Source organism: Nyctibius grandis, chromosome 6, assembly GCF_013368605.1.
Source record: "Nyctibius grandis isolate bNycGra1 chromosome 6, bNycGra1.pri, whole genome shotgun sequence".
Lineage (NCBI taxonomy): Eukaryota > Metazoa > Chordata > Aves > Nyctibiiformes > Nyctibiidae > Nyctibius > Nyctibius grandis.
In genome coordinates, this window is record NC_090663.1 from 6,315,473 (window position 1) to 6,343,471 (window position 27,999).

The window sequence follows — 27,999 nt, forward strand, 5'->3', positions numbered from 1 at the left end:
CTTTCAATAAAAATGTAAATAATTTTATAACAGCTTTTTTTTTTTGCTTCAATTTTTAATGCTTGTGGTAGAAAAAGGATGTTGTTTCTGCCAAGAATTCTTCTGCTTTGAGCCCTCGGAAGATTTTTCAGGACTCTCTGCCAGCAGGTCCATGCTCTCAGACTGCTGCCACTGGAAACAATCCTTATGGATATATCGCATTCCTATATCACATTCCCCACGTCTGGAGGTGCCACAGGCGATGTTATCCCACGGGTGTGAATTTGTGTCAAGCTCAGGGTTTATTCCTTCTTGTGGAAGAGGCTCGGTGAGGTCTCATTGCTGGGTTCAGGCATGACTTGAATCTTTTGGTTTTTAAGGGCAGCTTCCCTCATCTTGTAATACATGAACTCATTCTGCTGGAACATGCGCAGCTCCATCTCCGTCTGGACACGCATGACCTGAGGGACACGACAGGTTACAAAGCCTGTGACGCAGGGGTTCTCGAAGCAAGTGAATAACGCACCACCTAAAAACAGGAACTGTCCTTCAGGGGTGTCCTAAGCCATGTAATGACTGATGTAACTTAATCTAGGTGTCCCACCAGCAGGGTCAAAGCTGACTGGACACAGATATCCAGTTACTTTCTCAAACCTGGTTGCCTGTGTACTGTGAAGATGAAGAAGGCATCAGCCTTTCCTGCACCCAGCTCTTCTGCAGGCTGCTGGGAAGCCTCATGCTCCTAAACCTGATGCAGGAGATGCTATGCAGAGCCAGAGAGTGAGTGCACTTCTCATTCACGTCCTGGGGCTTCCCATCTTCCTGGAGCCAAAGTGATGGTACATGTTTCACAAACTGTACAGCTTCAGCAGCTCTGGTGAGTCCTGTCACCATGAATCACCTGCAACACATTTTCCTCTCTGCTGGGTCTGACCCCTGGTGTGACCCATCACCAGGGTGGGGGTCACCTCATGTGGGAGGTGGCAGGGGAAGAAGAGAGAGATGCTCAGCCCCTCTTTGATATCATCACGGTTGCATCCTCTTTGATATCATCACGGTTGCATCCCAGGATTCACCGTGATCAGAGTCATTCCTAGTGCTGCATTATGGCAAAGGCTCAGAAGGGATTTTAGGAAATCTTTTTACACCTGTCTGTGAATTTATTCGACAGAGCACAGAGATAAGCACGTGCTGTATATCCACTATTTTTCTCCTAAAGATCTCCAGAGGTCCCTTCCAACCCTTAACCATTCTGTGATTCTGTGTGTAAAGTAAGCGGGAGGGGAAATACAGAAATGGAGGTGCTGGGCTCTCACCCTCTGCTATATATAGGGAAACAGTCAACAGACAGTTTGGCTTTAGGTACTAGATACTCATTTTTCTGATGATATAAAATTGCACTAATAAAGGTTACAGCTCTGCTGTAATAGGGACTAAGACATCAATAAAGGATTTCATTTGGTATTGCACTGTTTTTTTGGATAATAAAGGAGAATGCTGTAAAGCCAACAGGTCACATCAGGTGAGTCAAAGGCTAAAGAAATGACAGATCCCCAGCTGCAGTCGTATATAGTTCATCATAGCTGAGCAGATGTAATTCCCTGGGATCTGCAGCTCTTGACCCTAAGCTAGAAATAAACCTAGCAGTCATCTGAGGAAAAAATACATTGCAGATTAGAAGGACTGGAGAGTGGCAATTAAAGAACGGACACCGATAAAGAAAATCTGTTGGCAAATTGGGAACATCCACCATAAGTAATTTGGTGTAGTCAAATTGTAATGCCATCCACCCGGGAGCAGAGAAATCAGGCTGAACAATGGGATGCTCTGTCTTGGACCCAGCAGTTTCAAAGAAGATTCAGGGGCTCAGTGTCCATTTTTAATGTATGTCCTGGTGCAGGATAAGAGCTATTTTTCAGGTACAAAAATTTCCCATGGGAAGGGACATGCATTTCCCAGCAGACTGTGACATAATCTAGAGAAAACCACAGCGCTAGTAAGCAGCAGCCAGTACTTGATGCATCTCTCAGCTCTTACAGGTGGGTTGTTTCTACAGCTTGAATGTAATTTTGCCCAGACAGACAGCAGAGACAACACAGGAGATGACACCTACCTCCAGGTCTTTGGTAATTGGGTGGGAAGGTCCATGGGTTATCAGGAGAATGGCATAGGCTTTACAGATCAAGCCATGCCCAGCTTCAATGAGACCAGCATGCCAGTGAGTCACTCCTGCCCGCATCACGGCCATCCCCAGCTGTGCATTGTTGGGATGGTATATTTTCCTGGAAAAACATCAAGTAACTTTAGTTCAGGAAAGATCTGGGTTCCCAAATGTTTGTTAGTGATGTGATATGTTTGCCAAAGAGCAGACTGTTTACTCAAGCGAAGAGCCTGTTGCATTCAGTGCCACTGAAATGTGCAGCCCTGCTTAGAAAGGGGCAGGCAGGAGTTACACGAGGACACGAGTTATACAAGGGCATGAGTTGTTGTAAAAAAGGATGGATGACCTGTGAACGGGGAAAGTTGGAGACCTGGGTTGGCGAATGCCAAGCTCTGTCATTCCACATTATTTTGGCACAAACAAAACCCAGATCTGACCCTACAGCCCAGACAGCACCAACTTAACTTCAGATGCTTAATGAAGTGCCTAAATTGAGAATGTAACAACCACCAGCTTCTCATTCAAAGCGAGGAGAGAAATGCGTGGTTCCAGAAACTCCAGAAATGTTCATCTCATTCCCTGGAGATGCATCCTTGCCTCCAGGGACTGTAAGATCACTCCCCTCTGGTCAGTAGCCCAGGTGGGCAAGATGAATCCTGGCCTCTACAACCAACTTTAGAAGCACAGGTAGAGTTAGAAGCTGCTTGGACTGACCTGAAAACATGCCTTAAAGGGCTTTGTTGGCATATTGAATTGGCAGATCTTAAAGCAAGGAAAGAAATTACTGCATTCCTCACTCTGGACTGAAGAACTGAGGAACAGGGAGGGGAAGCAATTTCCTCTGCATCATTCAACTAGCTCAGTGCCAGGGCTGGGACATGAAGTGGCTTGTCAGACTTGCAAGCCAGGGAGGTGACTGTGTCACCCCTCTGAAAAAGAACAAAATATCACAGGCCTTTTGGGGTAAAACTGACCAAAAAGACAAGTAATGGGTATGAGACACTCTCAGCAGGAGGGTGAATGAGACGACAAAATGGCCTTTTCTCTCTTCTCTATGGTTTCCATTACTTTTTTTTTTCTCTTTAATACTCACCAGTCCTGTAGTAAAACCTCAGTAATAATAAAGTACATCATTTTTACTATGAGATTTGTCCTGGATCTATGTGAACTAAGCCTGAATTTCTTTATTCTCACTGAGCTTTTACCACAGGACTTGTGCATCCTAGTTACCCAAGAGAAAAATCTATGTATTATTCAAAAGTGAAGGGATATCTTGAGTGACAACCATTTGACACAGTTTCTCTTTTCTCTGCAACTTTCCCTTCCTGCGGGGTGCAGAGGAACAGCCCATCTCCTGCAGTGACAGCCTCTCTGTCCTGCACCCAGGTTCTGTGTCTTGCTACCAGGGCAGACCTGAGATGCTTCTGAGACAAAAAGAAGAGGCTAATGGAAGATGTACCCAAACCATTTGCCAGTTACAGTTTAGTAAATCAAGGTGTTTGGGAGCTCTTGTGCATTTAGGAGGGGTCTGGTGATATAATCAGGTCCCGATCTGAATGCCAGCACCGCTGCCCTGGTGGGAGCAGACTAAGAAAATTATTCCTGTAACATGCTGCCTGACATTGTACAACCACAGAGAGCTGCCAGACATAGGGCATAGACATACAGGTAGCCATCCACCATCCTCTTGGCGTAGTCAGCTGCTTCCTCAAACATCTGGAGGTAGGAGAGCACCTCGGAAGCAATGCTGAGGATCCTCAGGAGGTAGATGTTCGTGTCCCCCAGCACAGGCTCCTGTTTCTTCAGGCACTCACGGCACAGCTTCACAACCTGTGTCCGGGGGAAACAGGGAGAGGAAGCAAAAGTCAGAGCACCTTTGGCTCCAAAGCTGGCACAACAAAGCCCTGTGTGTTGCATGATCCATAACAGTCCTAGAGGCCAAGTCAGCCTCCATGAATGCTGAGGAAGATGGGTTATGCTTGTATTTGTTGAGAAACATCAGCCTAGCAAAATAATTGGTGCTCAAATCTTCCTCTCCCAGGGTTACGTTCCTAAAACTGGTGAGGAAAAAGTGATGTCTACTGTTCAGGAGAATAAGGACCTCAGGATGTTGGGTGTTATCAGAGCCCAAGTGCCTACAGGACTCATACACCCCAACACCATCCACCCAACCTCGTACAAACACTTGATGCAATGAATGCTCTTAATGACCCCATGAGGCTGGAGACATGCAGCTGCACTGTCCCACACCTGTCTGCTTGGCTGTGCCATGGGTGCACCTAGCCATGACCCAACGTCCAGATCTCTGCTCTGGGGGGCTTCAGCCTTTTCCCAAAGTAAGTTCAAACCTGGAGGCTGTTAGTCAACTTGGAGTGTTTTCCTGAAGCTGTTACACTCTGAAGAGAACAATTAAATGTTTCCTGGGTCAGCAAAAGAGGAAGAAAGGAAGAAGTGACTTGAGCTCTCTCCCCCTTTTGACCTGTGCTCCAGGTGGGATGTGGGTCTCCCACATCACACACCCGTTCTCAGCACCCAACAAATGAGCAACACACAGGAGCCAGGAGGTGAAGAAGAGATCAACACAGGCAAACATAGCCCATGGCTCAGTGTTTGCGGTGAGTCTCCCAACTGCTCTGTTTGTCTCCCAAACCCACTGTCCTCCTTTTTATGAGGCTGTCTGGCAGGGATGATGCATGACACTTGCCCTGTAACTTGTTTTTTGCCCAGGAGGCCTTTGGTTCAACACCTGTGACAATCAGAGGTGCTGGAAGCCACTTATATCTCCTTGTATCATCACTACAACAGAGACCAGGCTGGGATGTTGTTGATGCTTTATGGAGGGCAGAAACCAATGACAGCTTTTGCAATTTGATCTGACAAGAGGGCAGGAGGCACGTGGGGATATTCAGGTTATAGCAGCAGGGGGTTGTTTCATCCTTAAATAATTGACATGGAGAGGGACAAGACCTGCTTTCCCTGGCAGTGCGTATAGAGCAAAAGAGCAAAAGTACCAGGACTCACTTCATGGTAAAGTCCCTCCATGCGGGCCTTGTTGATCTTCTCCAGCGTGTCCTTGGAGAACTGGATGACCTCCTTCACCGTCTCTGCAGAGGGCTGGGGACAATGTTAGGAAAACCATGAGGAAAACGCACTGCCTGACACATGCCAAAATACCTTGCTTGAAGGGATGCTTGTTCCACAGTCTGGGAACCCAGATCAGTCAAGTGAGATCCTTCCCACATCACTTGCTACTTTCCTACCACTGGCTGTATATTTCAGGCCTCCTCAGACCTGCTGAAATGGTTCTACTACCAAGTTGAGAGGTGAAGCTCCCGATGATTTCAGCAAGAGCATTTCTCATCAGGATCATGGTCATGTACATCTGGCATGCATAACCAGGTTCCTCGACTCTTCGCCCCACTCCTCTCCTCTGGAAAAGGGACAGAATTGACCCTGCAACTGGGAGATCTCATGAGACGCCAAAGAGGCTGTGAAAGCCACCAGCTGGTGTGTATCAGGTGCTCCAAGTGAAGCTGTCTGAGAGAAACAAGGCCCTTGAAAGAGAGATGGGTGGAAAAGGATAGGAAAGATGACTAAATTTTACCTACTCTAAGAAATGCTGTCATTAGGCCCAAACAGCATAAGATGGTTGACCTCTGATTTCAGCTGCATCCAGAAAGTAAAATTTGTTCTCCCACACACCTCAAACAGGTTTGGATTCACCGTGTATTTGAAGGCATGATGCACATCTAGGCATTCCTGACAAAACACTAACCAGCTCCTAATTATCTGCTTCCTCTCCCTCCGTTTATTGCTGAAATATAACATTATTATATCCAGCACCATCATTTATCATCTTCCACTTTTCTGAGCCTTTCAAATTTGCATTTTCAAACTATTCTAGTTATCACGACCTTCCTTTTCGTACGTGGGAAATCTGAAATCAGCCCACAACCGCATGGCTCCAGGAGCTTGCAGGAAGATCTCAGTCTGGAGACACACAACAGAGCCAGACCACAGGCACGTGCCCAGCAGCCAGGCAGGACCTCTGGGAGTGGATCAAAAGCAAAGACCCAACGTTGCAACGAAGGACACAAAGATTTGGAGTGAGAACTGTGGGACTGTCCCATTGTCTTTCTCCCACACCTGGTCAATCAGATTTTTGAGGAATCTGTGAAATTCAAGTAGTTGAAGGTTTAGTATGGAAAGAAAACCAGTAGCTTTTCGGAGCCGTATACCCCCCATCTATTTCTGGATATGTGTGTATGTGTTACGGTTTATTACTCTATATTATTAGACTGAAGCTATCAAGGCTAATCAGATTTTGGCAGCTGTTTGAGCAGCTTGCAGGGTGTCCTACTGCACAGAGCTCATTCAAAGGCAATGTTAACGTCAGTGCAAATCACACTGCTATGCTGTCTGAGTAAAGACTCCCAGAATAGGTACGTTAACCAGCACTTCCACAGCAGCTTTGTCTAATAAAAACCCTCTCTTGCATTTACTAGACCCCTAAGCCTGTTGCCGTTATAAACAATGGGAACTTTGCTGCTGTTTGGAAGGGGTGAAGGACTGGAGGTCAGAGCAGCTGTTGAGGGTGCAAGCTGTCAATCTCGCATGTATTCATAGTGCTTTTTCCACGCAGCTGTGAGCGTTGCTGCTCTCAGGCAAGTGAGCCTGAATTCAGAAAACGCGATACAGCTGGCGGTGAGCAGACGTGCTCTGCGGGTGAGGTCACTCTGGATACTTATTGTCTGTGGATGGAGTGTATTTTTAATAGCTGAAATCATGCGCCTTGCATAGTTACAGGTTTTTTCTATACAAGCACTTCAGATTGTGGAGGACTTTTACCCAAAAGTGTATGTCTTCCCGATGCATGCTGCAGAGCACCTCTAACGCTCATGAAAAGGGCACGGCGCATCTCACTGCTCGGTCAAGGCTTGGTAGCAGGCATTGAATGAGAGCTGAGATCTTTTTATGCCATCCACTGGAGGAAGTTTTTTAAAATACTTTTACAGAAAGTCAGATGAAAATGTTTCTGCATCAAAGGACTGAGCTTTGGAACAGCTTTACATCAGAAGCAGGGAGTTTCAGTAGTCAGGATTAGCTTTAACATGAAGCTTCACAATTTAGTAATGGGATTATACAGCAGGGTCTTTTGCACTAGTGGGGAACCCAAGCAAAGGGTTTCGTCTAGCCCTGTGTCCTGCTTCCCATGGGAGCTCCCTGATATCAATTTGATCCTGTTTCTCCAAACCTTGCTCAAGGAGAGACTTTTGCTCTGCAATATCCAGCCTTTCCTGACTGCCACCTATATGGAAGAAGTCACGGGACTGACCTTGGCTTTCTGGTGACTGTGCTGAGCTGGAGGCTGAGGGGTTTGTACTCGTTCCCAGGAAGGTGCAGCTCCATGGGCCTCTCCTGGTGGCAGTGCTGGTCTAAGAGGTCATGGTTCCTCATCCCACCTTTGCTGTTTGGTCCTGCCCCACATCAGCCCCTGAGCTGTACTGTCTGGTTTGTTACATGACTGCTCAATAGTGCAGATCAATGACTTGATAATACATTAACAGGCTCTTGCCCTGCCTTGCCTTGTCTTCCCTTATACGCTTTGTAAAGCTTGCAGGAGTAGAAACCCCTTAAGCTAACACTGCCACAGAGGGAAAAGAATATGAGCAATTATACCCTTGGGTAGAGGAACCAAAAAGAAACTCTTAGAGCTACGAGCATGCTCATAAACTGGAGCTTCTGGCCAAGCAACACATCCCACTGCCGACAGCAAGAAACAGCCTTACACCCTCCCACTCAATGACTTGTGAGACCTCTAAGGAAAGCACAGATTACTTAAAAATGAATGGTCAAAAATGTCAATACTTCACAGTCAGTCTGCCCACAGCAACCATGCACAAATGTCAAGCGATGGTACAAATTCCATGTTACAGGTCTTTGCAAGCAGGGACTGGAAGTTCAGGCTTCCCACCTTCCTGGAACCAAAGTGATGGTACATGTTTTACAAACTGTACAGCTTCAGCAGCTCTGGTGAGTCCTGTCACCATGAATCACCTGCAACACATTTTCCTCTCTGCTGTTCAAAACTTTGATTCCCTTTCAGTTCCTCCAAAAAAACCCCACAATCTAAATGCCATAATTTTTCTCAGCTCTAGACCTAATTTTCCAATATTTTACGCTCTGCCTGTTGACAGACTGTTAAGTTAGAGTTAAACGCAACTTTTGTGGGCTTTTTAAAGTTAAAAACTGCACATACGTTGCGTAATAGGGATTAAACTGGCCTTGCATGGTGAGCTTGAATTGGTGTTGTGCTCAATCAAGGCTCAGTTCTGTTCTCATTTTTTACATTGGTCAGTCAGGCTTCTGCCAAAATCTGTCTGTGTTGCTATCGAGAGCATCCCTGCGCTGAGGAGCCACAGTCACAGAGACACACAGATGCCTTTGGTGGAGGAGACACAGCCACCTCTGGGTTTGGACACAGCAACACTAACCATACCTTGCCTTCCCCCTCCTTCACCGCCAGCATCAGGTCATCCTTGATCTGTTTCTTGCAGTGCTCGCAGGCGCAGTCGAAGTAATATTGCTTCTTCAGCTGCTTCCGCCGCTCCTCGCTCAAGTTGAGGAAATCCACGTAGGAAACAGTCAGCTCGTCCCCTGGAGAAATCTTGCTCAGTGCCCGCAGCTCGATCCTAAGAGCAAAGGAAAGAAGTGGACTTGGAGAAGCAGCAGAAGCAAAGGTGCAGCCATAGACCTGTCAGGGACAAACCCTGTGACCTGCTCCTGCCTTGCAGACGTGAGCCCTTGCCCTAAGGTACTGCCTTAGCCCTTCAGGGAGGCGACGCAGAGATGGGCAGCAGGTTGGTTAAATGAATACAGAGTAAAAACACAGTCATACCAGTTTCTCCTGCCCCTCTGCAAATCCCTGGCAGGGGTACGTAAGGGTCTGAGCTATAAACTGATTACGGCTCCATTACTTTATCCAGATGGGGGCTGAAGCTAGACATAAACTTGTATTATGTTGCAGGAGATCTCACCAGAAGAAACCCCTGAGATCAGGAATACCCAACAAGCCTTCAAAAATGCTGAGTTTGGGCTTTGGGTCTTTTTTTAAGTACTGCTTTGCATGCTACCCACACATCCCTGGCTAGACTCCCAGATCCTGAGCTGTCTTGCTTTCAGTATCGTTTTCACTCTGCCAAGTTAAGACAAATTCCCTCTGGGTGCTGGGTTACAGTTGCCCTCACCCTGTTCATGCATATCTACGTAAAGGCTTAGAAACGATTCTCTGGAAATAGTGTATTTTTTATATAGCCCATTTGATCTCATATTGCTAATATCAAACACATGGAAATGGCCAGTCTCTGTTACTAAACCAAAATCCACAGCAAATCCTTAATGACAGGCTTTTGGAAAGCCAGATCTCTGCACCTGCCATTCACTCATGTCTTTCCCTGCAAAAGGTCTTAAATAACATGGACACTCAAAACTATTCTCTTACTGTTTCACTCTGAAAGCTACGTCTCCCAGTTACTCTGGGCCATCTCTCACTCACAGGGGCTGGACAGTCACAACTGGCTGAAGAATTTGGCCAGAGTGGGAAAAACCTCCATCAAATACCAATCGTAAGGTGGTGATTTTGTACCCATCTACCCCACCATCTACTAGTGACTCTACCCACAGTTAGAAATAAATCGCTTGAGACCGGTGACCTTGGGCTCTCTGCTCAGACTGGTTAGTTGGTTAAACATATTTTTGCAGCGAGGCATACTTACGGGTTATCAAAATGAAGCCAGTTCCATGGTCTGAGCTCCCACCCTACTGTTGTACTATAGTGTGGTGCATCAGTCCTGGGACTCCTCACCATGAGTAGCATGTGCCTTGATCATCCTCCTGTTGAGCTCAACAACGTGTTTGATGTACATGCCTGCTACAAGATGGACCTGGGGGGGACCTGCTGACTCCCACCTGAACACAAGGGACTTTAGACCGGACCCAATGAAGGTCTCATCAAAGGCAACCCAAAGGTCTTACCAGGTGCATTAAAAGTAAGTCTTTTGGGGAGGACATGACTTTTTCTGACATGAGTTTTTCTGTGTGATCATATTTCTGCAAAGGGGATTGTCATTTCCTTGTAATTCCCTTGTGATCCCCTTGTAATTCCCGTTACAAGCTCTCAGCACCAGGGGCATAGCTCTGAGCCTTTCAGCTGTGCTAAAGCTACTGTGAAAATTACTCTCCGAGGCTGGTCTTGACCTTCTCTAGGTGTTAGATCTTACCAACAACATATTTCATACTAAATTTATCACTAAACATGCCATCATCACGAAGGGTAGCTATTAGTTACATCACAACCACAGGAAAATGCCAGCCAGAGAAAGGTGCAACCCACTACTCCAGGGGAAAGTGCATGAAAAGGAGCAATTCCCATCAGAAAGGTTTACACATATAAACATTCTCGTTGACACTTAACGGGATCTTTGTTAAAGTGAGTCATGCAACCAGAGAAGCAAAATCAAGCCTCTGACTTTTATGATGCCCCTGATAGCCTAAGCACCATAGGTATATTTTAAGCAGCCATCCCTTGAGTGGAGGGGATTGATAGCGTTTGGGATCAGCCTGGAAACACATGGCATATTTTAAACGCTGTAGTTAAAGAGACACTGTCAGCCAAGAGCACCCCACCGAGCTTGTCCTGTGCTCTTTCCCCAGTGTTGCCCCAAGAACCAAGGGGCTTCCCTAGAAGGAATTGCCCCAAAATAGCAACTCTAATCACAATTGAAACTCATTCGCCTGTTTGTATGGTCCTATCTATAAGGCGCCAAGTAAGCATCAATGGTTAAAAAGACCACTTCAAAAATATTTCATGTCTTATTTGAGGAAATTGCGTGTTTGCTTGAAATCAAAGTTTAAAGACAACAGTGTCCCTTTAGCAGGACTGACTATAATATACCAAGCACAGTGAGATAAGCAGAGAACCTCTCTCTTTTTTTGCATACATTTTAGTGATTTCTTTAGTTTGGATCAGGTAACAGCGGCATCATTAAAAGGTAAAACATTAATTGGGTATTATGATAAAAAAGGATGAAACCTACATCTCATGGTATTGCTACTGTAGTCAACGTGTTCAACGGGCACTGTTTGTTGCAGAAGAAACGTGGACTATTTAGTATGTCAGTAATGCAATCATTTCTCATCTCCTAATACGCAAGGTTTTATTTTGGGCTGTATAAGATTAGCAAGACCTTGTTCTGACTTTCATACTCTTGCAGTAGTAAGAGGAGGAGAAATGAGACGTGGAGAGGGGAAATACTGACAGGGAGGAAGCCAAGGGAGAGGGTGGGAAGGCAGGGGAGGAATTTACCGTGGGGGAGACAGGCACAGTACTACCACTATCATTTTAATTTACTACAAAATGCAGAGTTAAGTGAGGTTTGGGTTTAGTGGGGCTTTACACAGGGGAGGAGTTCAGAGAACAGGGAAAGTGAAATTTTCTGCAACCAGAGGGAGCCCCTCAGGGCTGTTTGCAGCTTTTCCATTAAACACCGGGCATGAGGGGTACAGGGCAAGGGGAACGAGGATGCTTTCAAGACCGACCCACCTCATCTGTGTGTGGAACATTGATCTTACAGCCTCATGACTGAAAGACAAAACAAACATCTGCAGTTTACACAGGTTACAAGTACAACGAAAAAAATGGGTACACAGTGCAGAGCATCAGGACAGGGGGTAAGGGGGGTCCCCGCACCTGGCTCATGTCTCGCTGCATGTAGAGCTCTGCTTTTGCTATGTAACCAAATTGCCCATCACTGGGCCATGGAGGATTTAGGGGAGAGCTGTTCTGGCAATGGGATTTTAGGAGTGTTCTCGGCCAGGAGGTGACCAAATCCTGCCTCTGACATTTGGCAGGCGCAATGGGGTGAGTTCTCTGCACACAAATGGCCACCGACATCAGTAGTCGTGCTCTCTAAAACATAGCTTGAAATGGAAATCAGACTGGGATATCAGTAACGATGACTGTGCTGTGTGTGATGAGTTTAGTGGATCCTCAAGTCCGCTGTTGTGCCTTGAGTGCTGATAGAGAGCTCTGTTCCCACAACAGGGGCTTACAATCAGGTTTCCACAGAAAGACAAGAAACCTTCATAGTTTACCTGGCCAATAACCAAATGGTCAAGTTTAAATTCAGTTACAGGATACATGTGGGAGCTTTGATAATCTGCCAGGCAAACAAAATGCCATTCCTCTACCTACCACCCAGAAACTCAGACTTCAGGGTTGCTATCATCACTGCTAGTCACCTCCTCCACTTCCCAGGCTGGTTGGAGAGGCTCTCCATCATCCCACTATGGCTCTGATCCAGGGCAACTGGATATCAGAGCACAGACTCCAATCTGACTTTGGATCAGACTCTATTTCCCACCAAGGTGCTCATCCAAACGCAGTTTCATTTTCTCTTTGCTCATTTAACAGCTGCTTGATAAACACTAGTATAGTTTTACCAGGTAAAACCAGCAGCAAGAACTGGAGTGCACAAGCAATGTGTTAGTTAAAGAAGGGGAGGCTGGGGGGTCAACTTATAGCACTGAAGTTTGGTGAACATGGAATCTTAAAATCTTAAAACCTAGAGGAAAATTTGGATTAAATACTGTGGCTGTGCAGGTTTTGGCAAGCAGTTTCCCACAGTTAATGTCTTGCACATAATGCAACTTGCTGGATCAGCAGCCGTTTATACCTGTTCTGGCCTGGGAGGAGGCTGGGAAGAGCAGAGCATCCCTCCCGCAGCTTCCCCAAGCACTGAGAGCAGCAGCCTCCACTCCCAGCTCTGCTGAAACATCCCTGCATTTCCCACTTAATCTCTTTCCATCTCACGTGTCCCGCAGAGGTTTTCTTATAGGACTTGAGTGGGAACAGGGAATGCCCAGCAGCTTAGGGCATCCTGCGCTCGCACATGACTCAGTTTGCAGAGAACAGTCACAATTGTCATTAAGATCCCGTTGCTAAAGAATTAATCAGTGGTTAATAGAGATGGTACACTCTCACAAAGATGAGGGTTTGTGTTAGGGATGGTTATAAACACATCAGCAGATAGTGATACACAGCTGACTTCAAGCTTCGGTTATGAGAAACTCTTGGACTGCGGACTTGGTATAATCTTTAATAATTTATTAACCTTATCAACCTTATTCATTTTTCCTTAGGTATTTATAAATAAAGCCTTAATAAAAGGGGTGATCCAGGAAGCTACTTAGTATTTTAACTGCCTATTTTGAGTCTGATTTCAAAACTCACAGAAACCAGGGAAAAATTTTTTGCTGGTTCACTGGATTTAGGGTCAAACCTTGTGTATGTGTTTAGTGCATCAGATGATAATTTTGAAAATAACAATAATGAGAGAGAAAACAGCTCCTCTTTAGAAAGAAAATCCTGATTTTTTTTTTCCCTGAGCTAGAGAAGGAAACAAGAATGAATAGATTTTCTGGGGCAGGGATCTGACACTGTGGGGTCAGCTGAATCTCCTGAGTTGCCCATTAGGATGCATCCCTGCTACACCCAAGGAAAGAAACACCCACTCACTTGCCGTTGTTGAAGATGACAGTACAGTTGGGCCAGCAGTCATGGTTGGCCTGGCAGAGGTTGGGGAAGATTCCAACACCAACAGCCTGCAGTCCTCTTTGGTCACTGAGGGTAAAGCCGTTGCAGTTGATCTAGTCCCAAAACACAAGCAGGAAGAAGCATTAAGGGATTCTCATTCCAAGAATCCCCTTAATCCTCATTCCAAGCACATTCAGGATTTCTAGTTCCCGCTGGTGCTTTAGGAGAGGCATTTCTCCAGCATCCCATCTCCAAACTTTAAGAGAAAGGAGAAGTGCCTAGGAGATTACTGCAGAAAGTAACTGTAGAAACAGCATCTTTAGTTGGGATAAAACATCAGAAAAGAGGCAATGCAGGACTCATGCAGGTGGACCAACTCAGAGCAAAGCTGAATAAATGCTGAGGAATATTTGCTGTTTATTCATTTGGGATGTCTAAGATAAATTTGGTTTGACTATGTATTGGTTTCCTTATATTCGCTTCCTGCAAATAAGTCAGAAAAAGGTCATAGGAAAATGAATTTGAGGCAATTTAAGCAGAGCCTAGACAGAAAGCAAAGTTCATGCTTATTAAAACAGGTATCAATTAGAAATTAAGCTTGAGAGCGGCATTCAGCCTGGTCACGTTTGCTGGTTGGCCCACAGAGCTTATAAAAACCAATGACTACTCTTTGTTACGGGTCCAAGAAGGCCAATGGCATCCTGGCCTCTATTAGGAATAGTGTAGCCAGCTGGTCTAGGGAAGTGATCGTCCCTCTGTACTCGGCACTGGTGAGGCCGCATCTTGAGTACTGTGTTCAGTTCTGGGCCCCGCACTTCAAGAAAGTTGTTGAGGTGTTGGAGCGAGTGCAGAGGAGGGCAACCAAGCTGGTGAAGGGTCTGGAGGGTCTGACCTACGAGGAACGGCTGAGGGAGCTGGGATTGTTTAGCCTGGAGAAGAGGAGGGTCCAAGGTGACCTTATTGCAGTCTACAACTACCTGAAGGGAGGTTGTAGTGAAGTGGGAGTTGGCCTCTTCTCCTGGGCAACTAGCGATAGGACAAGAGGACACAGCCTCAAGCTTTGCCAGGGGAGGTTCAGGTTGGACATCAGGAAGAATTTCTTTTCAGAAAGGGTTATTAGACATTGGAATGGGCTGCCCAGGGAGGTGGTGGAGTCAGCATCTCTGGATGTGTTTAAGAAAAGACTGGACATGGCACTTAGTGCCATGGTCTAGTTGACAGGGTGGTGTAAGGGCAACGGTTGGACTCGATGATCCTTGAGGTCTCTTCCAACCTGATTGATTCTGTGATTCTGTGTCCTGGACAGTTCTCAGAATGACTACTTTTGGGTGACATATATGCCAAGAATAAATTATTACACTTTTCTATATGGTACATTATTATCACATATGAATGGAACAGGTTTTAGCCACAAACATAAACAAAGGAAATATTTGCAAAGAAAAAATGCTATAGGATATACCAAAGGAAATAATTAACTCACTGCTAATTATTTTACTCTGTTAATAGTTCTATTTCCTTTCTTAACCTATTCTGTACTTTACCTGTACTTCCTTACTTCTGCATGGGCAAGTTATGTCGGTCACTAGTACACAGGTCTCCCTGCGCCCAGTGGACCGGATTTTCTTTGTGGGGTGGGTACCAAAGGATGCTGTGTCCCCTCCCTGGGCTAGGACTGGCAAAGCCGACTTCTCTGCCACATCAGCCATCAGCAGAGATGTGAGCAGAGCGTGTGTCTAGGCTCAGCTCGCCCTGGCCCCTCAGGCAGTGTTGGTAGCTGAGGGGTTAGTGCAGCTCGAGATGCACTGACTTGTGCCAGGACTGGGCGCAGAGCAGCTCAGTCTGAACTGGCTTCTGGGAACTTCCCTCCCTGCTACGCTGAGAACACAAATTTGTACGTAACAAGTTAGGAATGGATATTATTAAATATATTTAGTATATTTTACCTATTTTTATATATATATATGTAAAAATCTAATGCATAAAATATGTAATAGACATCAATCCATATATTAAAATAGTTCTGTTTCTTCAAATATATTCTACGTATATTTACTAAAAATAGATCTAAATAGGCTTTCTTAGCTCCCTGAGGTGCAGAGAGTGGGAATTGTGATGACAATGCAACACCTACAGTTGAGCGAGCCCCTTGCCTGCATGTTTGGACAGATAAAAGGTTTCAGACCTTGCCCTTGCCGTGCCTCAGTTTCCCCATGTCAGGGCAGAAGCGATGCAGATGGGGAATGGGCAGTATTCAAACTGCCTGCAGCAAATGCCAGTCTCAGCTATCCCAACCGCTATGGCCTCTTAAGGGCAAGAGAGGGATGAACTCAGTCCTCAACTCAGGCCAGCTGGAGACTTTCTCTGGGGAGCTGGCATTAAAAGCAGCCCCCTGTTTGCTCTCCCACCACTCCGACGTACCACTCCTAGCACGTGGGAGATGTACTGCATGCCGAACTGCTGGTTCTGGGGCGGCCAAAACTCGAGGAAGCTCTCCACATCGGCACGGAGCTCCTTCTTCTCCTCTTCGCTCAAGGTGTCAACATGGTTTTGCAGGTCATCGATGGAGACCAGGCAGCCCTCTGCCAGCCCGCTGCCTTCCCTCTCTATCTTCCACATGATGCGAGCAGCCAGCCTGGCCAGGAGAGAGCCCCAGGTGTTAGCACCACCGCCCAGTGCAAGGAGAGGGACCGAAGGACCATCTAAATTCATTTAAGGGGTGGGAAATTGTGTGCAGACAGACTAAGACAAGCTCAGCGTTGGATGGCTGATGGCTGATGGCTGGGGCTTTTGAAGGAAAGGGAGACGCAGGGGTTTGCCCCTGCATCTATGTTCTCATCTGGAGAAGTGCTACAGACCCCCAGGTCCCCCGCCCTCCACAACCCCTCTCATTTCCTTGGGGATTCCTCTCATTTTCTTATGATGGAGCCAGGATGTGAATCCAAATCAATGTATCCCATAGGCAAACTTGGGAACAGCCCATCGCCGCTACCACTATCTCCCTGCTTTCCCACACCTCCTAAACCACCCCAGGCAGGTTTGCTTCATCATGCTCAGCTGTGGTAGAATTTTTGGGGCTGGCACACAACTCCATCGCACCCCAGATGCTCCTCCAGGTCCCCATCCCATCAGCTCAGGATGCTCCTGGCCTTTCCCAAACCAGCTCCCACCTCCACCCCATCCAAATCAGGCCACCCAGCTCTTCCTCACCACCCTTTGGAGGGATGCCCTGTCCTCTCCCACTGTCCCCAGGCTGACAGCTCAGCCCCTGGGGCCCAGCTCTCACCTGATGTTTTCGGTGGGTGCCTTGCCATGCTTCTTGATGGCGGAGCACTCGTTTTTGTGGTTCACCCAAGCCGCTCTCTGGCAGGTCCGGTCGCAGTAGTAGGCAAACTTGCACTGGCCACAGCGGTGGAGCCTCTCCTGCCGTTTGAAGCAGGTGTGACAGATGAGGTGCGTCAGGCTGGAAGGACAGAAGGACCCGTTGGCTCATACCTTGGTGAAGAGTCAGCTCCAACCAGCAAGGGTTCTGCCAGCTTTGTGTCCCTGGGCTCCCCACACCTACTAAGGATGGACCCCTTGAGATTTTTTGGGAGGATGGAGAAACTTCTCACCCAGCTTAACCCTTCTGTGCTTGCCCAGTGCTGTTGCTTTTCTGTTTGGCTACGCCAAAGAGACAAATATTGTGTTTAAAGGAGGACAGCAATAAAGCATTCCCCAGCTCTCAGCCCTCTTGTCTGCAGCTCATCTGCTCCTCCTCAGCACTGCCACTGTTAAGAGGATTTTCAGTCTGTTTTCATTTTCTGTCTGGCCCATGCTGAAGCACCAGCCACCCATTTGCTGAGCAGAAAGCAGATGCCTAATGAGTCTGTAGCTCAGGCAAACATGAAGAAGAATGTGAAGGCAAGGACCCAGCCTGAGAGCTTCACCTGCCTGCAAAGCCTCTGCATTTGGCTGAAGTGAAACACCTCCTGAGCATTAAGGCTCTCCTGGGCCCCACATGGGCCACCACCATGCTCAAGAGACTTAGGAAAACATTGGGTGAGAGGGACCAAATGGGAGCATGACTCTGAGCCATCCTAACTGCTCTCCTAAGCTTTCCTTAGGCACAGGCACTCTGTGGGGATAAAAATATACATCAGAAATGCTCTGCTAGTGAGCAGACCAGGGGTGTATCACAGTGAAGAAGACTGATAGATTAAAGTGGTTGCATAGGGAAGCCCTGTGTTTGTACTGCTTGATACCAAGATATGTTTCCATGGATTACAAAGCAGCTTTGCTTGTCACTTCTTTTTGCCACTGGGCCAAAGGCGCAGCTGTACTGAAAGCATTGCACTTGGCAATTGTGGCATTGTGTTGGAAATCACATGAGGAAACCAAGAAAACTGCCTCCTTCAAGGTAGATCTTCTCATCACAGAGTGGTTTATGTCTTCTCCTCTTTACTTCAGTCATGGTACATGTCTCCTGGCCGTCCACCATCAGGAGACAGCAGCACAGAGCCCCAGACCAGGTGGGTTTGGGGCTCTCCTGGTCCCACTGACTCCAGACAGAATCTTACCATGCATTAGTGAAGGTCTGAGGGACCAGGGAAGGTTCCCAGCCATTCAGCAGACCCCCAAGTATGAATGCCAAGGCACAAATGGATTTTCAGCTGCCCAGGGATGGACAAGGAACACCAAACCGCTGAAGACAGAGGAAAGGTGAACTCTCAAGAGCTCGCAGGAGCACTGGCTGGGGTAGGACATGGGATGGGCGGGCTGTAATGACAAGCTTAGGGAGCAGTACTTGGATTTATGACCACCATAAGATTTTATTAATAAATCTAGGGGATATTTTATCTTCATAGGCTGGTATGCTGCTGAGGTGAGAACGTCAATGATTTACTGCTGGTCAGTGGCCCAGAATATGCCACCCATGGGGTTGTTGTTAAACATTAAATATAATGAGCACAGTGCCTGATGTGGGATGTGCTCTGCTATCAGGGCATGAAGTCCTTCCTGTTTAGTCTGGTGTCAGCTTTAGCGCTGTGCTCTTGAGGACACTTAAAGCCTTCCTGCAGATGGGCTAGCTATGCAGATTTCTCCTCCAAATTCAAAAGCCTGACGTGTCTTTCTCTGGTGCCAGCAGCAGTAAGAGCCGATCACCAGCTATTCCTGCTCCTGGCTCTGTCGTTTAACTAGCCAAGAGGTTACTGTGAGTTAGACTGTCATGGGATAACTGGGAAACACCTTTCAAAAGGAGCAGGTTTCTTCTTTGGGAGGTTTCAAAACAGGATTTCCAAGAAGCATCCTACAACTCTATGCATGTAACTATAACAAAGGCCGGGGGGAGGAATGCATCAGAGGATACTGATGAAGAATTCTAACCTCATGTCCACCTTCCAAGAGTTTCCAGGGTGCCAGACCAAGGGGAAACCTCCCCCACGTACCCCTTCCACATGTCCAGCTGCTTGCTCCTAGGACTTAATTCACTGACAAGGAGGCAAGGACACTTTGGTCTCCTGCCTTAACAACTTTGGGACTTTCTGTGATTCTGTGATTCCCCTTGCTGCTAGAGAATGCTTTTCACTGCCTGATTTGGTGCCCCAATCTGCTTCTCCAGGCAACTGCCGACTTCACCTCTGCCTCCAGCCAGGCTTGACAGTACAGGAGAATTTCAATTCCCGTCCCCATCACTTAAGACACTGCTGGTCCCAGGAGGGAGGTTCTCCTCATTGCAAAACACTCACTGACCACAGAGGCTTCATTGCTAAGGGAACATTATCATCACACACAGCCCACAGTGGGGAAACTGAGGCATGAGGAAATAAAAAATTTACTGATGATCACATGAGGAGGCTGTGCCACAGGTGGGAATCAGACCCACAGCTCCAGAGTCCCCAGCCACAAGACTGTCCTGCCTCTTCACTCTACAGATATATATAAAAACATACATATGCATATTTATATCTATCATAGAACACTTAAAATGCACTTTCATTCCTCTGGCAGTTTTGGGTGAGCTGCTGACACAACCCACCTTGTGCCTTGGCTCTTGCAGGATGAAGAGGTCCCCTGATTTAAAGCAGAGGGCCATTGATTTAAAGCAGGACAACCCGCAGTAGACAAAACCATGTGTGAAAATGAGGTTTGGAAAATGACAGTGAGCAGTGCCGGTGCATGGGAGGGAGCCTGACGCAAGGTAAGCGTCTGGGATGGAGCAGGGGGAGCACGTGTCCGGGAAGGGGGATGCAGCCAACTCCATTAAGTCAAATGAAAGAGGTGGGAGCTGGTGAGAAATGCGAGGCTGTGCTCTGTCAGCTGTCAAGTCAGGGGGGCAGAGAGGTGCAAGAGAGATTACACTCCTTGTAAGGCAAAGGAGAGGCAGAGAGCTGATAAAACCTGCGTGGTTGTGTCGTGCCGGGAAGCACGGGGAGATATATTGTGCAGGGAATGGGGCTCCCTCCTGCCCCCTGCACCCTTTGAGGGCAGTCACAAAGTGAAAAGGCAGTTAAAGACGTTTCCCTGTAAAGAGGAATGACCGGTCAGAGGAGAATACAGTGCAGCAAAATGCGAGTCCTCAAACAGGGGCTTGTCTCACCCAAGCGCTCTCTCTGAGAACAGAAAAATACTGAAATGTTGGCTTTGCATTTTGCTGTTTATCACACAGGGTGCCCAGGGCTTCCAAAGCAAACCTGGCTGGTGGAACTTACCGCCAGCCCTGGAAAGCCCTCGTTTCTGAGGAGATGCAGAAATGAAAGTTATACAAGACTTCCTGAGGAAGCAAAGAAACAGTTCATGTGGTACTGAAACTGCAGACACAATTCCTCATAGGTAATCCCACTGGCAGGTATAAGAAATATCGCATCTCCCAAAACCCTCACGCGATCCTCCGTGCTCAGAGATGCTTTAAAAGAAGCCTGCATTTATTGACAACCTGCGTTACTAGGACTACGGAGGCTTGGGCTCAACTCTTGGTGCAGTAAAAAAATGAGAAGACACGGGTATTTGAGATCTATTGCCTAAATCTTCAAGAAACATTGCTCGAGCACTGCCTGACCCTGCAAGCACCTGAATCTCCAGGTGCCTCCAGGCAGTCCTGCAAACTCCTGCCGTCCCAGAGGTGCTCAGAGCCGGACGCCCCAAATAGGGGTGGCAAAGTGGAGCTCTCCCTTGGTCCCAGGAGTGGACCTTACGACAGGCTCTGATACCATCTGTCCTGGAGATAGACAACACCAAGGACATCAAAGGCTTGCAATGGTCCACAGTCTCCCCTGTTATCCTCTCTGCAATGGTTAAGGTCCCCCAAGGACAGGGGGAGCAGCCTGAGGTTAAACCCAAGTTCTCAGCCTGTGGAAATCACCGATCTGTAAAGCCTTCTCTGTCTGGCCTAGAAAGTCTTTATCACAACTTGAAAAGGCTCCAAGTGGCCCAGATGGAGCTTCCTCTCCCTGTAGAGAGAGCAGCCCATGCCTGCGTGGTCAGGATGCTGCTTGACCAGGCAGCACTGAAGATTCCTGGGGAGATGTATGGCACCTACCCAGGAGCCCTGGAGATTTGAACCCTTACAGACTCAGTGATTGGCTTCTCTTGCTTTTACACGGGGACAATACAGCTGCTTTCTGCTGTGTCTATGTACACCATGGCCTCAGGGGTGACCTCCAGCCATTCATTCACTGCCATCTTCCACACATAGTGAGAACTTCTCTTTTTCATCCTGCCCAAACGCAGGATCTTCATTAGCACAGTGACTTCTCCAGCCCATCCAAGCCCTGCCAGGTCAGAGGTTTAGGACTGACTTGGAGGACAGGTGCCACTGAACTGACTCACTAAATTACTTTCTTGGGAGCCTCAGGTTTCCTTGGCTTCTCATCCAAGTGTCAACTGAGCTGAACTCTCAGGAACTCATGAGCTCTGATGTTATGTAGATGAGATGCACAACTACTACTAATCCTGGAAGCAGCTAGAGTCACAAAATGCAAGAGGTGACAAAGCACTGTCAACTAAACCATGGCTCCCACAAGCATGGCTCTCAGTGAAAGCAGAAGAAACTAATAGCTCTTGTGACTTCTTGGACTGGATTCAGATGGATTATAATCTGTTGGACCTGCCAGGACAGAGGGCTGAGCACTGCCATAGGAAATATATTAACCTCATTTCTGAGACATGCATGACTCAAACATCTGCCAACCATTTCCCATCCAGCACCCACAGCATCTCATTCACTGATCTGGAAAAGCAAGGTGCGATGGCTGTAGTGCAAACGAATAAAAGGAGGATTTCATTGAATAGCTAATGGACATGGTGAGACGCTCACGAACTATTTAACATGTGTTTATTCTATTCTGTACATGACAGATGACACACACAGATGACCTAATTTACACCTAAGTCCACCTGCTTCATATTTATTATTGGCTGGCTAGGCACCTCTCTCCTTAACATCCTACAGAGGATGGCACAAGAATAGCCTAAGATGTAGGCAAAGTCCACTTGCCTTTCAAAGCAGAGGCTGTAACACTTCATTAAACACAACAGCCTAAGGAAACACACCTACCCTTTTGGCAGTGAAAAGAAATGGGAGGTATTCAATAGCTGGCTTCTACTGCGGATACCTATAATGGTCAATTATTAGCATAAGGATAGTTTTGCTCCTTTAAAAAAGGGGATAGGAACTTGGTACTTTTACCTTTAAAATGTCAGGGATGACACATCCTAGTTTGTCTGATTTGAGTGAAGGATTTATTTTAGACTAATTTTAGACTATTTTATTTTTAGTCTTTCATTACAAGCTTTCTCAGCCTCTTTTTAGAGAGGTGTGGGTGTGGTTTCCTTTAAAAAAAGCTAGGTTTTCTCCCAGATTTTATTTAAGCTTTTGAACAAAAGAGATAATAATAAAAAATCAAACCCCAGAAAATTTTAAACAATGTGAATATGATCACATTAGCTTTCAGTTGTCACTGGTATCAGCTCAAAGAATTTACTTCCATAACCTTTCCAGAAACATACTGTTATGGAAAATTTTGCATTTCTTATATCTCTGGGTCATCCCACCTACAATAATGGAACTTCCCCTTGGAAAATGCTTTTGGGCCTGCTTCATACATCAAAAAGGAGTGCAAAAATTGCATGAGCTCAAGTTTTTAGCAACTTGCAAATCACTCATCAAGCAGACCTTCAGGTGATCTTGCCTTTCTACCACATGACACTGTTTGCCTTGACTACTGCCTCTCAAACTCCACTGGTTAAAGAGCAAACCTTCTCCTGATGAAGGTTGACAGAGATATATCAGGCATCCCCATGCCTGTAGGAAATGTAAACTCTTACAGGCTTGAGAGCCAAGGGACATGCCAGAGGAGAAGGTCACATACTGTACATTGAGCCCAGGCAATGGGAATGCCATCGTCCTGAAGGTGCCTGTGAGGAAAGGAGTCCTGGGCTCTTCAAAGAGAACGTGAAGAGGGAGGGCAGGATTAAACCCCAACACAAAAGCAGAGCACTAGAGCAAGCTTCAGTAAGAGGTAATGCCAGTGGGGAATGCACAGGGGCTTTGCAAATCAAAAAATGACCCCAACAAAGGCAAATAATTCCTTGAGAAGATATATTTTCAACCTTCTGCATCTATTTTAGGGCAAAGTGGGCCTGACACTGGTGTTTTCTGAGTGCTATTTCAGCTGATAACAGCAAGGCTGATTCAGACACAGATCAGAGACTGTGTCTGCGCTTTATCCACACAGCAAAATACTGGAGACCACACTGAGTTCTGCACTTCCTTTCAATCAGTATTCACTGTGTCCCTAAACAGTCTGCTCTAGTGCAGGTAGAAGTAACAGGCTTAATGCAGGAATCAATGCCAGGTAACAAGTGTGTTAAGCAAAAGGTTATAGAATCACAGAATAGTTTGGGTTGGAAGGGACTTTTAAAGGTCGCCTAGTCCAACCCCCCTGCAATGAGCAGGGTTAGCCTTGTGAGTCACAGCCTGGCCTTAAAATCTAAGAAACTATGATCTGGCTGATGTCCATAGGAACCTTCTTTAGCTTCACTTTGCGTTTTATGTAACTTTGGACTAAAAATCTCTGGCACTGGCTAAGAAACTGCTGCTCACATGACCATCATTGGGTTGAAGAGTACAAGCCCTCGCCAGCCTTAATGACTTCAGGGACCTCCAGGGTCCCTGTGACCTTCAGGGGCTTCCAGGGTGGGATGCAGTTGCAGATTTGGACACCTACATGTGCTCATCTGTATCCTCAGTAGAGATCCCATCAAAACACTCAGTGTGGTCTGGAAAGCCATTCAGCTCAAAGGTAGGTGTCTGTATTCAGTGCACATTATAGTGCTCCACTGACTGTAACGGGCACTTAGGGCTGGCTTCACTTGCCTGGACATAGGAGCCTAGGGTTATTTTAGGCTCTGCGGGGACACCCATCTGGCCTGAGAGGAGGCCTGATTCTCATAAATCCTGTTTTGTACCTGTCAGCCCTAAGAGGACACCTCAGACACCCAGGGGCATCTCAAATGACACTAAACACCTATGGCAACTGAATCCCGCCCTTAGCTCTCTGCAGACACTTATCACAGACATTAGTTTTCAGTGTCTTAATCTGCAAGGTAAGTCTCAAAGCATATTGCTGGACAAGCCATCACATCACCCTGTAGGTTGGTCCAGTTAAACTGATGGATCTTACTTGCTCAGAGTACGATGGCTGATTATAGAGTTTTGTCAAAGAAAACATTTCTCCTTTTCCTGGCAAAACAAAACTCTCAACACCACCTCAAACTCAGCCTCCTACTGAAAGAAAGACATTCATACAGTGCAGTTGGGTGACAGCCTCAGGTCCAAATTACTTTAGCAGTTCTTCACATCAATATATAGAGAAAGGCTTTTGCATCATTTAAGCCCAAAATGTAGCGTAGCCACACTTTCTGCTGTGAGCACCTAGCACCGGGTGCCAAGATGAGTTGTTCAGGCTCCCTAGATCCCTGTACAGTTGGGGCACAGAGGTTTGTGCTTCTGATAGTTTCTCAGAGCATGAAAGGTAGACTTCTGCTATGCAAGTGTAGACTCAACATCAATTTTAGGACCTATACATGTGTAAAGGAAAAACCCATGTCTCTTCATTGGCCTCTTCGTTCATGCAGAGGCAACAGCAGTTCTTCCAGGGCAAAACCAGCCACCTAGTGTGGGTTTATTCTTGCAGGTCCTACAAGGATCCAGGCTACCCTTCTTTGACAGCAATCAATTCAATGGAGTTTTATGCAATTGAATACCCTGGGACAGCGGTAGAAGGGACCTTGAAAACCTAATCCCTGTGTGTGTAGGAAAAGCATCAGGGCAGTTTTCACAAGAAAAACACATGTTGCCATTGTATCTCAGGCCCAGGTTATCCCCTGCCAAGCACTAATCAACAAGCATTTTGTCGGCACTGCCTGCTTCAGAGATTTTGGGAATGCATTTCACCACTAATGTGTATACAGAATCACAGAATCACAGAATCAACCAGGTTGGAAGAGACCTCTGGGATCATCGAGTCCAACCGTTGCCCTGACACACCCTGTCAACTAGACCATGGCACTAAGTGCCATGTCCAGTCTTTTCTTAAACACATCCAGAGATGGTGACTCCACCACCTCCCTGGGCAGCCCATTCCAATGGCTAATAACCCTTTCTGAGAAGAAATTCTTCCTGATGTCCAACCTGAACCTCCACTGGCGAAGCTTGAGGCTGTGTCCTCTTGTCCTGTCGCTAGTTGCCCAGGAGAAGAGGCTGACTTGAAGTGCTTTGGGACAAAATGCACCATGGGAGAGTAAAAGTCCATTATTATCGCACACCAGCACGAAGAAGCCAAGAGCTAAGAATGACTGAAGCCATCCTCATCCTCTCCAGTCGCAGAGAAGGGATGTGTTTACCTTACCCCCTTGCTGCTCAATGTCTGGACCTGCCCTCTGGGAGCTAAACAAACCCAGCCTGGGGAGGGAGGGAAGCACATCTCTCCCCATCTGAGGTTTTCTGTTGGAAACCTGAGCCTAAGATACAGCCCGCTGTCTAAAAGGTGATGTGGTGATAGTTTCTCCCCTTATCTCACGTTACACAAGTGACATTTGAAAATGCAGTGAAGTTGTAACTCTTCAACATGGGCAGCTCTACTCTATGCATGATGCTCGCAATATTTTACATAGAAGAAACAAAATTCTCAACCAGCAATCAAAAGGCAAAATGTTTTCAATTGTTTAAAGGATAATTAGTATTTTTAATATGGCATATGGGAGAAATCATTGTCTACAGGCACTTCCGAAGCAAACAATATCACAGCAAGACTCACAGCTAGTGACATAAGTGAAGTACGAGAGCTAGAAGGACACATCAAGGAGAGATGGTTTTGTCACTAACTACTGTAATTGAACTTAGGGTTAAGAATTCAAGAACTTAACATTTTAAAATAAAAAGTGACATTTTTAATGTGAGGTCTTGCAATGACATATTAAAATGCAAAACTAAAAAGTGTCATTGCTGCTATTGTAAAGATTCATAAACATGTTCACCCACTGACAGTACAGGGGCAAGGAAAAAGTGAATGAAAGAAAAAAACTTATTTCCTGCTCTGCCCATTTAATCCTCAATTCTCTGCTGTCACCAGATCACACAGTAGCACAAATCAGCTTCAGCTACAAGATGACCGGGATTAAAACAACAGCATGAGCTCTGCTTGCACCCCACACTTCGTTAACAGAGCTGATTCAATCAGGGAAAGCTCAGCTAGGCACAATCACTCATCACCCTATTTGCAGAATATTCATAAAGTCACTGGCAGTTTGGGCAAAAAGTTTAATCTCAGGACTCACTAGATGCCCTTGAAGAAGGCTCACAAATTTCCTCAGGTCAGGATGAAACTTTCAGCTGACATCTAGCTCCTCAGTTTAAAAGTTCAGGCCAAATTCTGTTCTCAGTTAGCACATTATAAGGCTGAACAAATTCCATTCATGTCTGAGGCTTTATTCTAGATTTATCCCATGGGAGATTAACATAGAAATTGGTTCTTTGTGTCTTTTAGCTTTCAGAGTAGTTAAGTGAAGGTTCCACTGATCTGAAGGGCAGAACTGGGCACCTACCAGCCACATCGGCAGTGCAGGCTGATTGCATGTTGTTCGTCCTTGAAACAAGCAGCAGAAAAGAAAAATGCTTTTGCACCAGAATTCAGTTTCTGGCTACATCTGTGTGAACAAAAATTTAAAACCAGCCTCGTGCAAGAGTGAAAGCAGAAATTTGTCTCCAGTTAAATTGGCTAGCTAGACATATAAAATCACTTTAACAGAAACAGCATCACTCACAGATCCCCGCTAGCTTCTAGTTTGAAGGCAGCGGGCGATGAAGCTGCATGTACAGCTGGGAGGTGGTACACGTGAGCAGAGCACAAGGTAACTCACTTTTATCACACATTATACATGGGAGGCTTCAGCAAAGTCACTCTGAGGTTGCTGTACCTGAATGACACTAACTTCTGGCAGTTCACCAGAGTAACATGGGTCCGGTTTTGTGAGGCACTGAACACACACAACTTTCACCACATGGTAAAAGCTGACGGCACCGAGCACCTTGCAAGATCACATCCTGGAAACAGATTGCACCATATTAAAAGTAAAAAAGCTGATGTGAGCCCCGGGAAGGGCGTTCACTGTAAGCTGTGAGTGCATCTTTACAGAAATGCTGCTGACTTCCCATCGCACCCTTCTCTGATGCTGTCCAGACACTTTCAAACTTTTACCCATCTGGCCAGATTAAATTTTATATCGAGATGACTTTCAGTCTGTGTCTTAGAAGTGCTTTTCTCTTACCTATCAAAAACCACGGCAGCGTAGGCTGGCTCCGCAAAGATGACATCCCCAGGCAAGAATTCCTTCCGCGCTTTCAAGCCCCTGCCTTTGCCTTCAGACGTGAACACTTCAACTGACTCCATTCCCCCTTTGGTCATCCCAGGGACCCCAAGGCTTGGGAGGTGGGTATCTCAGAGCGAGCCAAAACTCCCGTCACTCCTGTCAACTCCGACTTGCTGCAAGACCACACTTATAAAAGAGCTGGCCTCCCCCCACCCCTGGCCGCACCGTTTCCCATAGGAGGGCGAGGGGGTGGGAGCAGGAGAGGCAGGAGGCGAAGATCCTCTGCGCAATATCGCCGACCTACGCAGGGAAGGCACAGGGCTGGGACTTCGGCTTCATTAGGAAACCCCTCTCTGAAAACCACGTTTGGAATTGTTTCTCCCAGCCACAAGCAGTTGTATATGTTACGACTCGG

The 27,999-nt window shown here is 46.6% G+C and overlaps 1 protein-coding gene across 2 annotated transcripts; it reads right to left on the bottom strand.

The window, feature by feature from the left end:
- Positions 1-7: 7 nt before the first annotated feature.
- Positions 8-27,996, bottom strand: SMYD1 (SET and MYND domain containing 1). 2 transcript variants are annotated; one of them, XM_068402747.1, is made up of 10 exons: positions 27,543-27,996; positions 17,020-17,196; positions 16,155-16,368; positions 13,716-13,846; positions 11,742-11,780; positions 8,640-8,832; positions 5,162-5,254; positions 3,807-3,970; positions 2,093-2,261; positions 8-440 (listed from the first exon to the last, which is right to left on the bottom strand). In XM_068402747.1, exons 1-10 carry the CDS (start codon positions 27,677-27,679, stop codon positions 282-284), a joined length of 1,476 nt encoding a protein of 491 aa, XP_068258848.1. In that variant the 5' UTR covers positions 27,680-27,996; the 3' UTR covers positions 8-281. The 2 variants fall into 2 exon arrangements, with proteins under 2 accessions (XP_068258848.1, XP_068258849.1); XM_068402748.1 differs by lacking the exon at positions 11,742-11,780.
- Positions 27,997-27,999: the final 3 nt, after the last annotated feature.

What these genes read in the sequence shown, in the direction of transcription:
- SMYD1 (XM_068402747.1), bottom strand. Translation starts at nt 27,679, where the DNA reads ATGACCAAAGGGGGAATGGAGTCAGTTGAAGTGTTCACGTCTGAAGGC. An exon ending in TCTCCCACGTGCTAGGAGTG is followed by an intron (nt 13,847 to 16,154) that starts GTACGTCGGAGT and finishes TTTTGGGACTAG; the next exon opens with ATCAACTGCAACGGCTTTAC. An exon ending in TGAAGGAGGGGGAAGGCAAG is followed by an intron (nt 5,255 to 8,639) that starts GTATGGTTAGTG and finishes CATTGTCCCCAG; the next exon opens with CCCTCTGCAGAGACGGTGAA.